Genomic DNA, 13,994 nt, shown 5'->3' with positions numbered 1-13,994 from the left:
CTAAATAATTACTTGATGAGTCCAAACAGTGTACAACAAGTTGTGATGGAATTCAAACACATATCTATGGACTCTTTTTGGAGGGTTATTTGTCAACTTCCTTTGAAAAACCATGTGTTTTGAACCCTTATTTTGAATTTGTCAAGACTATGAGTATTTTTCATTGAACTTAAGTAATATTTGTTACATTTATAACAACCTGTGACCACTTTTCGGAATGTTCTAAGAGGGCAGACAGTTGACCCCTGTGTAGCTTACAAGAGAGCACCGTTTTCTAAAAGGCTTTTGCCTTCACAGTAGAATGGAGATAAACCTACCCCGGGTACTGTGTTTTGAAATTTGATGTTGTCCCACTTTAGAGTAGATACCTCTTGTTTATACATTTGAAATGTCATGCTAAAGCGCTTGATTCCTGGCAGCAACTTACATATGTTCTTGTCATTTCAATGAGCTGGAGTGCACTAATTTGTTTTTAGGTTAAATTATGTGTCTGTATTGTTTTGTGCAGAACACAGACAATGTATGGCATGTGTTTTTAATGGAAGATTCTAATCTGATAGTTTTACAGCTGAGGTGAAAGTTCACGATAGAAAGATGGTTGAAGCTTGTGGTCGTAGTAAGAAAGAAGCAAAACGGAAAGTAGCATCTGAAGCACTACAGTCTCTGATGGAAACAGAGCAGGTAAGTTCTGTCTGTTTGCTAGACCCATGTCCCATTACAAACTGGTCTTACTGTCCAAAATGCCATGTCCCATTACAAACTGGTCTTACTGTCCAAAATGCCATGTCCCATTACAAACTGGTCTTACTGTCCAAAATGCCATGTCCCATTACAAACTGGTCTTACTGTCCAAAATGCCATGTCCCATTACGAACTGGTCTTACTGTCCAAAATGCCATGTCCCATTACATACTGGTCTTACTGTCCAAAATGCCATGTCCCATTACAAACTGGTCTTACTGTCCAAAATGCCATGTCCCATTACAAACTGGTCTTACTGTCCCAGCTGCCATGTTCCATTACAAACTGGTCTTACTGTCCCAGCTGCCATGTTCCATTACAAACTTGTCTTACTGTCCCAGCTGCCATGTTCCATTACAAACTTGTCTTACTGTCCCAGCTGCCATGTCCCATTACAAACTGGTCTTACTGTCCCAGCTGCCATGTTCCATTACAAACTTGTCTTACTGTCCAAGCTGCCATGTTCCATTACAAACTTGTCTTACTGTCCCAGCTGCCATGTCCCATTACAAACTTGGCTTACTGTCCCAAATGCAATGCCCCATTACAAACTGGCCTTACTGTCCCAGCTGCCATATCCCATTACAAACTGGTCTTACTGTCCCAGCTGCCACGTCCCATTACAAACTGGTCTTACTGTCCCAGCTGGCATGTCCCATTACAAACTGGTCTTACTGTCCCAGCTGCCATGTCCCATTACAGTCTGGTCTTACTGTCCCAGCTGACATTCAGATTAGACTTGACATCCAAAGGACTAGTAGAAGCTATTATCTCCATTCCACGTCTGTCAGACCAGATGTAATGAAATGGCTATTGATTAATCTGTTTTATATATGAATTTACAACATTGAATATGACACTCTAAAACTGTTGCAGTTCCATGTACATTTCATCCTCTAACACTTGTCTAAAGGTATGAAAAGTGGTATATTATATTACAATAAACTTGTCCATTTTTTATGTAAGGCTGAAAAATAAAATAAAATTGGTTCTCAGGCTTTTGAAAATATCGTGCGGGCCGGCGGCCCTTTTTTTTTGTTGTTGTGTACACGAGTTTTGTAGGCGAGTTTTTCATAACTAGAATTAGGAGGCTTTCAAGGTATGTATGTGTGTGTGTATGTGGGGTGGGGTGGTGGTGGTGGTGGGGGGGGGGGTTGTGTGTGTGTGTGGCTGTCCTCTTATACACAGGGTTGAGTATATTATGGGTTTTTTTTCCGCAACACATCACATAGATATCACTCTGGGCACGGAACACCGGAAATACCATGTCAACAAATCCATACTAAATCTAAATGCTCAAATTAATCATGTAATTACACTGTCTGGTTGTAGAAATAGTTCATAATATATCTGGACTTATGTTGGTAATCTATTTAATAATTTTATTCAACATTTCATTCAATATTCTTTCAATTCATTTCGGCAAAATCATATGTGAAGTGAACGGAAGATCGCACAACTCACCGTTATTTACAGCAACCACGGTCATATTACAGCTATTGACGCCTTGAAACAAACTTTAGTGGATAGAGAATGGATATATGCATCATATTATATGCCATACATTGAATCACTGAAAGTCATACTTGTTGTAGTTTGACTATTATATGTCAACATTAAGTTTTTGCAATCGTGGGCACATGGACGTTGATTGGTCAAATTCTTCCATTCGAAAACATTTCCGGCAATGGCAATCAGCTGAACCAAAGTGCTACGCTTATGGTTATTAATTTATTTCACATATATGTAGTAAAGCTGCAACTACACATGATATTGGAATAAATTATTCCTAAAAAATAATGGTTTCAGAAACAATTCTTCCGCTCATTGTTTCAAAATTCTTTAAAGTTACATTATTGGCCGAATCACCGGTAGATTCCGAGAAAAGTGTATACAGCTGAATGCTACTACTGGCTTAGTTTACGAGACAAGACGCACGGTAATCTTAATCTCTGCATATAAAACAATGCCAATCAGAACAGGAAATACAATTTATTTGGCTAATCATTATGTTTAGTGATGTTTTATCTCAAATTTGTATTGACCAAGTTTAAGTGATATAATCTGTTCCGTTTCCCTGAAGGGCTGAAGGGCTACGATTGTAATTTTTTTTTTCTGTGGAAGACAAACACATTTTTATTGCAAATGTAGAGATTTTGTATGCAATAGTGATGTGCTATATTCCGATTCGCTTTATAGCCAGGTTATATAAAATAAGTATCAATTTCCCGCTTACTTTAAGAGACAAATAACCCTGCATTGTCCCTCATACAGTACACAAATACCACTGAATTTGTGTTTGAATACCATCATCATGTCTAGTGATGTTGTATCGCAAATTTAATGTTTTCATTGACCAAATTTGCAAACAAGCACACAAACTTCTATTGCCGCCATGACCATAACACACGAGATGCGCAGTAAAGCAGTGCGCATGAAAAGGGAAGTAACTGCACGTTATATTGGGTCGCATTGTTTTTAAGTATTGTAGCATTTCACAGTTGAGGTCGTGTGTTCGAGACACGGAACATTTAAGGATTTTTTTGTGTTGAAAATAGAAATAAAAACGAAACGTGCGGCAGACTTTATGATGATGTGGCCGTGCCTGAGAACCAAGAATTATTTTTTTAGCCTGAATAATGTTCAAACAAACAAGTTATAAAAGGTTAATAAATTTGGTTGCCAATATATATACGTTTGATATGATATTGGAAAGATACAAATATCCAAAATGTAATTCACTGCATGAAAAAATATGTGAAAGATTTGCAAAATCTACATCGTGATTGATACTGTTAGAAGCAGGATAGAAAGATTGTGTTAACTTAAGTTAACCTGACCTTCACCTCAAAGAAATGACCAAATATGTACTACAATGTTTACTACCTGTAACAGACTTTTGCATAATGGCATGTTCACTGACAGAAGTGTGCAAGGATATTCAGGGATGTTGCTAAATGTTTTCACAAGTAGACATTCCTGCTTCATTTCCATCCTTGCTTTAAGAATGGCTGTCACATTGGAAATATGATTTTATCCATTTCTTATCGTCAACTGACAGTTGTTATGTTGTATTACTAACAATAAAACATGTTATATTTTGCTGGGCCTTTTATTTGTCTTACAGCTTCAACCTTTGATCTTTACAAATGTACTGCAGTGACTGCCAATAGTGCCATGGTCATGATAAACATGTACTTTTGGCACTCAGCAGAGACAGTTATGCATCTAGAATTCTGTAATTTTGTTAGAAAATAAGCAAACTGTGTGTAATTACTGCAAGATAAATAACAGTAACCAAGATAATCAATCCCCAGTAGGTTCAATTGAACTTTCATTTCATCTGGGAGAAAGTCCTATCACACCACATCCATCTACTTCCATGTGAAACACAACATTCTCAGCCCCGAGTATCATACCCAAGACTGTTTTCTCATAAGGCACAAACTGTTCTAAATATACAGAACTGTGTATTCTCATCATATTTGTGAATGTCTATTAAGTGGGATATTACCCAGGTTTTCTCTGTTTCAAGTTTTCAAGAACAGATGTGGCAAAGGAATCAGTTGTTCACCTCTTCACTGTGTGTTGTGCCTGAAACTAATAGTATGGACTGATAGTCAACACTGATGTGTTATCTCCCTTAGAATGTACAAACACTTGGGGTCTGTTTATCACAGAATAGATCTTTTGTGCACCTCTGGCATTGTCTGTATACTCTATCTGGAGGGGTGCCTTGAGCCTCTGGCAGTGTCTGTATACACTATCTGGAGGGGTGCCTTGAGCCTCTGGCAGTGTCTGTATACTCTATCTGGAGGGGTGCCTTGAGCCTCTGGCAGTGTCTGTATACTCTCTCTGGAGCGGTGCCTTGAGCCTCTGGTAGTGTCTGTATTCTCTGGAGGGGTGCCTTGAGCCTCTGGCAGTGTCTGTATACACTATGTGGAGGGGTGCCTTGAGCCTCTGGCAGTGTCTGTATACACTATCTGGAGGGGTGCCTTGAGCCTCTGGCAGTGTCTGTATACTCTATCTGGAGGGGTGCCTTGAGCCTCTGGCAGTGTCTGTATACTCTCTCTGGAGCGGTGCCTTGAGCCTCTGGTAGTGTCTGTATTCTCTGGAGGGGTGCCTTGAGCCTCTGGCAGTGTCTGTATACTCTCTCTGGAGGGGTGCCTTGAGCCTCTGGCAGTGTCTGTATACTCTCTCTGGAGGGGTGCCTTGAGCCTCTGGTAGTGTCTGTATACTCTATCTGGAGGGGTGCCTTGAGCCTCTGGCAGTGTCTGTATACTCTCTCTGGAGGGGTGCCTTGAGCCTCTGGCAGTGTCTGTATACTCTATCTGGAGGGGTGCCTTGAGCCTCTTGCAGTGTCTGTATACACTATCTGGAGGGGTGCCTTGAGCCTCTGGCAGTGTCTGTATACACTATCTGGAGGGGTGCCTTGAGCCTCTGGCAGTGTCTGTATACTCTCTCTGGAGGGGTGCCTTGAGCCTCTGGCAGTGTCTGTATACACTATCTGGAGGGGTGCCTTGAGCCTCTTGCAGTGTCTGTATACACTATCTGGAGGGGTGCCTTGAGCCTCTGGCAGTGTCTGTATACACTATCTGGAGGGGTGCCTTGAGCCTCTGGCAGTGTCTGTATACTCTCTCTGGAGGGGTGCCTTGAGCCTCTGGCAGTGTCTGTATACACTATCTGGAGGGGTGCCTTGAACCTCTGGCAGTGTCTGTATACTCTCTCTGGAGGGGTGCCTTGAGCCTTTGGCAGTGTCTGTATACACTATCTGTAGGGGTGCCTTGAGCCTCTGGCAGTGTCTGTATACACTATCTGGAGGGGTGCCTTGAGCCTCTGGCAGTGTCTGTATACTCTCTCTGGAGGGGTGCCTTGAGCCTCTGGCAGTGTCTGTATACACTATCTGGAGGGGTGCCTTGAGCCTCTGGCAGTGTCTGTATACTCTATCTGGAGGGGTGCCTTGAGCCTCTGGCAGTGTCTGTATACTCTATCTGGAGGGGTGCCTTGAGCCTCTGGCAGTGTCTGTATACTCTATCTGGAGGGGTGCCTTGAGCCTCTGGCATTGTCTGTATACTCTATCTGGAGGGGTGCCTTGAGCCTCTGGCATTGTCTGTATACTCTATCTGGAGGGGTGCCTTGAGCCTCTGGCAGTGTCTGTATACACTATCTGGAGGGGTGCCTTGAGCCTCTGGCAGTGTCTGTATACACTATCTGGAGGGGTGCCTTGAGGCTCTGGCAGTGTGTGTATACTCTCTCTGGAGGGGTGCCTTGAGCCTCTGGCAGTGTCTGTATACTCTATCTGGAGGGGTGCCTTGAGCCTCTGGCAGTGTCTGTATACACTATCTGGGGGGGTGCCTTGAGCCTTTGGCAGTGTCTGTATACTCTCTCTGGAGGGGTGCCTTGAGCCTCTGGCAGTGTCTGTATACTCTCTCTGGAGGGGTGCCTTGAGCCTCTGGCAGTGTCTGTATACTCTCTCTGGAGGGGTGCCTTGAGCCTCTGGCAGTGTCTGTATACTCTATCTGGAGGGGTGCCTTGAGCCTCTGGCAGTGTCTGTATACACTATCTGGAGGGGTGCCTTGAGCCTCTGGCAGTGTCTGTATACTCTCTCTGGAGGGGTGCCTTGAGCCTCTGGCAGTGTCTGTATACTCTATCTGGAGGGGTGCCTTGATCCTCTGGCAGTGTCTGTATACTCTCTCTGGAGGGGTGCCTTGAGCCTCTGGCAGTGTCTGTATACTCTCTCTGGAGGGGTGCCTTGAGCCTCTGGCAGTGTCTGTATACACTATCTGGAGGGGTGCCTTGAGCCTTTGGCAGTGTCTGTATACTCTCTGGAGGGGTGCCTTGAGCCTCTGGCAGTGTCTGTATACTCTATCTGGAGGGGTGCCTTGAGCCTCTGGTAGTGTCTGTATTCTCTCTCTATCTGAAGGGATGCTTTGAGCCTCTGGTAGTATCTGTATACTCTCTCTATCTGAAGGGATGCTTTGAGCCTCTGGTAGTGTCTGTATACTCTCTCTATCTGAAGGGATGCCTTGAGCCCCTGGCATACTGTATACTCTATCTGAAGGGATGCTTTGAGCCCCTGGTAGTGTCTGTAATCTCTCTCTATCTTAAGGGATGCCTTGAGCCCCTGGCATACTGTATACTCTATCTGAAGGGATGCTTTGAGCCCCTGGCAGTGTCTGTATACTCTCTTTTCCGAAGGGGTGCCTTGAGGATCAGGCAGTGTCTGTATACTGTAACTGGAGGGGTGCCTTGAGCCCCTGTCATACTGTATACTCCATCTGTACGGTAGAGAATCAGCTTGTTCTGTTACATCCAGTACTTTAGAACACACCAGAGAATCAACTTGTTCTGTTACATCCAACACTTTAGAACACATCAGAGAATCAACTTGTTCTGTTACATCCAGTACTTTAGAACACACCAGAGAATCAACTTGTTCTGTTACATCCAGTACTTTAGAACACACCAGAGAATCAACTTGTTCTGTTACATCCATCACTTTAGAACACACCAGAGAATCAACTTGTTCTGTTACATCCAGTACTTTAGAACACACCAGAGAATCAACTTGTTCTGTTACATCCAACACTTTAGAACACACCAGAGAATCAACTTGTTCTGTTACATCCAGTACTTTAGAACACACCAGAGAATCAACTTGTTCTGTTACATCCAGTACTTTAGAACACACCAGAGAATCAACTTGTTCTGTTACATCCATCACTTTAGAACACACCAGAGAATCAACTTGTTCTGTTACATCCAGTACTTTAGAACACACCAGAGAATCAACTTGTTCTGTTACATCCAGTACTTTAGAACACACCAGAGAATCAACTTGTTCTGTTACATCCATCACTTTAGAACGCACCAGAGAATCAACTTGTTCTGTTACATCCAGTACTTTAGAACACACCAGAGAATCAACTTGTTCTGTTACATCCAGTACTTTAGAACACACCAGAGAATCAACTTGTTCTGTTACATCCATCACTTTAGAACACACCAGAGAATCAACTTGTTCTGTTACATCCAGTACTTTAGAACACACCAGAGAATCAACTTGTTCTGTTACATCCAGTACTTTAGAACACACCAGAGAATCAACTTGTTCTGTTACATCCATCACTTTAGAACGCACCAGAGAATCAACTTGTTCTGTTACATCCAGCACTTTAGAACACACCAGAGAATCAACTTGTTCTGTTACATCCAGTACTTTAGAACACACCAGAGAATCAACTTGTTCTGTTACATCCAGTACTTTAGAACACACCAGAGAATCAACTTGTTCTGTTACATCCATCACTTTAGAACGCACCAGAGAATCAACTTGTTCTGTTACATCCAGCACTTTAGAACACACCAGAGAATCAACTTGTTCTGTTACATCCAGTACATTAGAACACACCAGAGAATCAGTTGGTTCTTAGATATTAGCTTCTCAGGATTTTCTTGTTCTTGAACATTTACTAGTTTTGTCTCTTCTTTTTTTTGACAAGTTCTAATGTTGTCTTTAAGTTTTATCCCGGTTTGCGAAAAATCCTAAATGTCATCACTAATATTGTCTCCTACCTGAGACTGAGAGGGTTTGCTGCAGGCCAGTAGTCATGATGATGAGCCTGTCTCCAGCAGGTGCCAAGTGGGATAGATGACCTCCCTCTCCCAGACAAGATGGCCAACATTGCCTATCAGAAACTCTTCAGCATCCTGCAAGATGTTCCAGATTTGTATGCTGTGAAGAAAAATTTTGCTGCTTTTATTGTACAGAGAAGTAAGTTTTTCTCCAAATGTTTAACATCTTGAATTTCAAGTGCACTTCTCAGGAAACTTTCTGGTTTACTTTTCGACAGTGTAAGGAATGTGGGTCATTTAAAGTATTTGGTTTCTACACAGAACCAAATGAACTTAATGAACCTTTTTTGTCTGAATAACATTGATTTTTTACCCAGCTATAGCTTATTATTATGAAATATTCAAGTTTTAGTTTGTTGTTGTAATGATATTTTTGTTATTCATGTTTACATGTTCTTTTTTATCCTTTGTATTACCCCTCATGAGGCAAGAGTGTCCAAAAGTCTACATCAAAGGCTAGTTTCCACCCTTGACATTTCAAGCCTAGTTTTCTTGGCTTGATTATGATGCCACCCCATGTAGAACACAAGTTGTGTCCCTTGTGATGAAAATATGATATCCAGTCAGATCACTCTTCATATTTCAAATTGCTCCACAAAGATGACTATCATAGCTGACAACCTGGTCAATCAGATAACAAACAAACTGAAATATTCCCACTGTGAGAGACTTATTCAAATCTTGGTCTAAGTTTAGGGGTCAGGGGTTAATGACCCTGGAAGTTTTCCATTCGACAAAATCAGCATCCCTTATTTCTCAATGTTGCATACAGTAACTAAACTAACCCGAACCTATTTTCGTTCCTATGGTTGTTGACCATGGTTATTAAATACATCCAGTCTTCCCATGATGTAGGGCTTTATCGTTGCCTGCAATAGTCGTAAGTACATCTAGTGCAGTGCATAACATAGCACAGCAGATTTGATCTATAAAAACCCTTCAAATGATTTTCAACACCCAGTAAATACACTTCTGAAAAAGCAAGGGAAAACAAAAGAATGATTGACAAAAGAGATCACAAAACTCCTGACTGTTGATTTTCTGAATTAAGTTTCTTTTGGGGGTGGGTGTTTGAGGCATGTGCCTCAAAACTTGAGGAATTAAAAATAATTTTCTGACATCGCACCTTTGAGCTGGTCCCTGGAGATACTGATTAGTGCTGCATGTCACTGTCAGTAATACAGACTACACAGTATCAAATAACATTGCACATCACTGGCACATGAAACGCACAGCAGGGGTCATCTAAAAATAGCTCGTTCAAGTTAAAGAAACAATGCAATTTACACTCAAATATTTAAAAGTGCTTTGGGGGTACGAATGAAAACTTTGAAACACTTTAAAATATTTGTTCTCGCCTAATGTTTGGCTGTCAGGTGAACAAACAGGAGATAAACTTGGTCCATGAAAATTGAATTCTCACAATAATACATCCCTTGACATGATTATCTACCATTTCAATTGTATTTCTATCTGTGTTTGAGTAGTATAGGTTAATGCTGATTCTGCTGCAACCCCCACTGGAGCCAGATTTATATAACTATACTGCTACTACAGAGGGAATTTATTGTGCAAAAATGATAATGCGATTCAACGATCGTCATGATTCGTATTAAAAGAAACATCAATATTAATTAATAATGGATAAAATTTACTATAGTCCCCAAGGATATTGGAAAGGTATAGGAGCAATACAAAAATTATCCACTGCGGCTTAGGTATCTAAAGATGTGGCCAAGGATTGGTTAAAGAAATAAGCGATGTGGCATATATACTTGCCGGCACCGCGTTATATCCCGAGGAAGAAGTTTGATATTTTTACAACGAATGAAGTTCATCAGGCTGACCTCTTGTTTCTTCCCCATGATAAGGTAAGATGCAAAACGTATAAATACACTTTAGCCGTAGTGGATGTGGCTAGTCGATACAAAGAGGCTGAGCCATTAACAGAAGTAGCTAATGCACTGAGCTGCATATATAAACGCGGATCACTAAAATGGCCTAAGTTATTTCAAGTAGATCCTGGTCGCGAGTTTATTGGATCAGTAACTAAACTGTTAACAAAGCACGATGTCAAAATCAGGCGTGGTCAAGCTATCGTTGAAAGATTTAACTGGACATTAGTGGAAAGCTTGTTTGGCTATCAGAATGGGATTGAAATGATCAACCGAATGGGTGACACGATTATCAGCTGTTGCATCAGCGCTAAATAATAAAATAACGACATTAATTGAGAAAAAACCATCCCATGCGATTAAAATTGAAATCTGTGACTTCCGAATCTTCAGCACCGAGGAGAGGCAAAGAACAAAAACTTCCTGATAGAGTAAGCGTAAGATATTTATACCAGCACGGTGAACTCGAGGCCTACCTCGCGCAACCGATCCGATTTGGTCTCTTAAGATATATAACATTAGTCGGTTGGTTATGAAAGAAGGAGAGCCTATTCTTTATTATCTTAAAGATGGACCGGGCAGGACATTTTACGAGAAGAGTTGCTCATAGTTCCCAACGATACAGTATTACCACCATAATCATAAGCATAGGTAGTTACACCATCATTATCAATCCATCTCTTTGAATCTAAGGGGGATAATGATGTCTTGTTCATTCTTAATCCATATATCCTGTGATTGACACTTCTTAAAGAGTTCATCTCATGTTTGAATGTTCTACCATTGAATAATGCTTCTTTATACTGTTCATGTTTGATATGCTTTTTTACCACATACTTCTTAACACCCTTAGCTTTCTTATCTCTCCATTATTAGACTTCTATATAGTGTAATAGGCGCACTCTGGCGGGCTGCCCAGTGACAGGATTGCAATCAGAGAGTACTAAGTTCGAACCCTGTTCATATAATTTCGGACTTTGCGTTGTGTTCTACTGTGATCAGTCATGAACAGTGTACTCTCTCGAGGTTCTATGGTTGGTCAGGTTCTCAACTTTGCCAAAACAAAACTAAGACAAAATCATAAATTAAATGATTTATTAAACTTAACAAAATGTACAAATTAACAGTAAATCAGAAAAATACAAAAAGAAGCACTCACACACAGTTAAACCTTTGCTATTGACCTAAATTTCTTTATCATTAACTGCCTATTTTCTCCTACACCTACTTCTCCCACACACCACTATTCCAATAACTATACTAAATAAATACCTTACAAAACCTACATTTTAACTTATTTCATACTTTCCAACCTACCTAAGTCCTTATTTCTACATATTTTTCCTACAACTAATTTTCCCCAACCCGACTACCACATAAAATAAACCTACACCTAAAACTAGTCGTAAGGAAAACCTTATTGCCTAGAGGGATGTTCCCCCGTAGTGGGTGTTGTGGACCTACTTTTCGGGATACCTGAAACTTCAGACGACTACCCACAGAGCTAACCATATTCATAGGTCACGGGGTCATACAATCTTCTAAGATTCCCATTGGTCAAATGATAATTCCTAACATAGCGTACTCGGCAACATCTATAGATCCGGAAACAGGAAGACATGTGGACCTCGCAACCGTCATAGGGAATTCCAATGGAATTTTACTGCCAAACGTGAGTAATAAATAGATTAATTGACTACAAGATAACGACTTCCACCAGCCATGCTGAAGCACTGCAAAGCCCTATAATTTACAAACTTTACTGCCATACTACCCGATAAATTACGATCTATTTTTAGCCCAACTACCACAATAGAATACATCTTAGGTCTTAATCCTACATACTACGCATTAGGGGTCCAAGCACATTCATCCTTCATCTTACCTAATACCTTTTTATTTACTCCGCTGTGCAGTGGATTATCTTTTGGGTAATCGCTCATGTCGTACATATCTATTTTTTTCTGCCATATCTTTATACACATCCTCGGTTTGTATTTCTATCAACAAAGAATCTGTGTTGGTATATAACACCTCACATCTATCGCCGTACTGCTTCTTAAGTTCGTTGTAATAAAAGTCATACATTAAGTGTTTTGACAAGTCAAGAATACCCATACCAACATACACCGGTTGAATTTTATATTACTCTTCTGCATATGTAGCGCAGCTAAGTCGTTATCAAATATCTTGCTTCTGTTAAAAGCCGGACTGGCTATAAATTTCCTAAGTCTTTCTTACTCATAGGATCTGTCCAATTTAACTTCAACACACTTCCATAGTTTTACCAATTTTTTAACTTATCCTGCATTACTCCATATTGCATTTACTGCTGTCTTTGACAGAGAGACGAACTGTGTGAGATCCAGCTGCTGAAGAAAGTTGTCCCAACCAGCCCAGGAGGCAGCGCCCTCTCACAGTCGGCACGTGACCCGGAAGTCATGACGTCACACCAAAAGACATAACTGCTTTGTCACCTCCACGGACGGACATACTTCGTATCCCTTGTGGAAATTAAAGCTTATTGTTTGTTTTTTATATTTTGCGTGTTTCTACATTCATTATATGCTGCTACATTGTTACCTGTTATGGGCCGTGACCTAAGGGTCTTCCCATTCGTAAATTGTAACGTTTATCGCTCGTTTGTGGCTCACGTCACAGTAATTTACGGGCGCAATGTTGTTCCCGCCATATTGTTTTCTTTCCCGCCATTTTGGCCATTCACCACGTGGCCACGTAATTTCGTGTTCTGCGTTTTGAATTCTCTCTTTGGCTTGGGTAATACATTACATTTATGTATGTTGTTTTGGTGTGCTTAAAGCCTTGACTTTTCGCTACCTTTCAGCGTAATTGTTTCTTCTCATAAACTTCAATATAATACGAAGTTTTTGAGTTACATAATGTCTCCCGTACTCTGTGGGTTTGCCACATGGTTACGTGTTTGCTAAGGCTATGCCTTTTCGCTACTTTTTAGCGTAATTGTTTATCTCATAAACTTCAATAAAATATACTGTTTTTGAGTTACTTTATGCTTCCCATACTTTGTGATTTGGCCACATGGTTATGTGTTTGCTTAAAGCTATGCTTTTTCGCTACCTTTTAGCGTCATTGTTTGATCTCATAAACTTCATTGAAATACAAAGTTTCTGAATCACATTATGCTTCCCGCACTTTGTGGCTTTGCCACATAGTTATGTTTTGCTTAAATTCCAGATTTTCTGCCTCGCTGCACTTGTTGCCGCGGGAACAAATCTGGTCGGGGCCGCCCCTTTCTGCCGTGATTGTACGACGCCCTGTACTTTCACAAGGCAGTGCCGATGTTGCAGTCATTCGTCGCTGTGATCCTTCAGCTCATGCGAGTATCCAGGACACACCTCCCTCAACGTGCTCGTCGACCCCCATCTACGTTGACGGCAGCAGCGCTGAGCGGAGCTTCGCAGTGCTCCCAACACCACCGGCGGCTCCGGCGCTCTCAACGTAGAGTCTGCCTCCCATGGCACGACATACGACCGTTCACGGTCTCCTCCTCCACCGGCGGCTCCAGCGCTCCCAACGTAGAGTCTGCCTCCCATGGCACGACATACGACCGTTCACGGTCTCCAACACCACCACATCAACTCTGATGACTCGGCGCCTCTGGCGCTCCCGGCGCCTCTGATGTCTCTGCGCTCACGGCGCCTCCGGCGCCTCTGATGTCTCGGCGCTCACGGCGCCTCCGGCGCC

At 41.6% G+C, this 13,994-nt stretch overlaps 1 protein-coding gene across 1 annotated transcript in view; it reads left to right on the top strand.

Annotated features, from left to right (window-relative positions):
- The window catches only part of LOC139455688 (adenosine deaminase domain-containing protein 1-like), a 149,783-nt gene that overhangs the window by 41,620 nt on the left and 94,169 nt on the right, over nucleotides 1–13,994 (top strand). Inside the window, exons 5-6 of the mRNA XM_071237238.1 lie at nucleotides 561–681; nucleotides 8,374–8,515. Coding sequence (XP_071093339.1) covers nucleotides 561–681; nucleotides 8,374–8,515 — 263 coding nt within the window. The remainder of the gene's footprint in view (nucleotides 1–560; nucleotides 682–8,373; nucleotides 8,516–13,994) is intronic.

This window comes from Haliotis cracherodii, unplaced genomic scaffold (assembly GCF_022045235.1).
Source record: "Haliotis cracherodii isolate W230 unplaced genomic scaffold, xgHalCrac1.p SCAF_11, whole genome shotgun sequence".
NCBI classification, from domain to species: Eukaryota; Metazoa; Mollusca; class Gastropoda; order Lepetellida; family Haliotidae; genus Haliotis; species Haliotis cracherodii.
The sequence above is the reverse complement of the archived record's forward strand: the minus strand, read 5'-3'. Positions and strand labels throughout refer to the sequence as shown.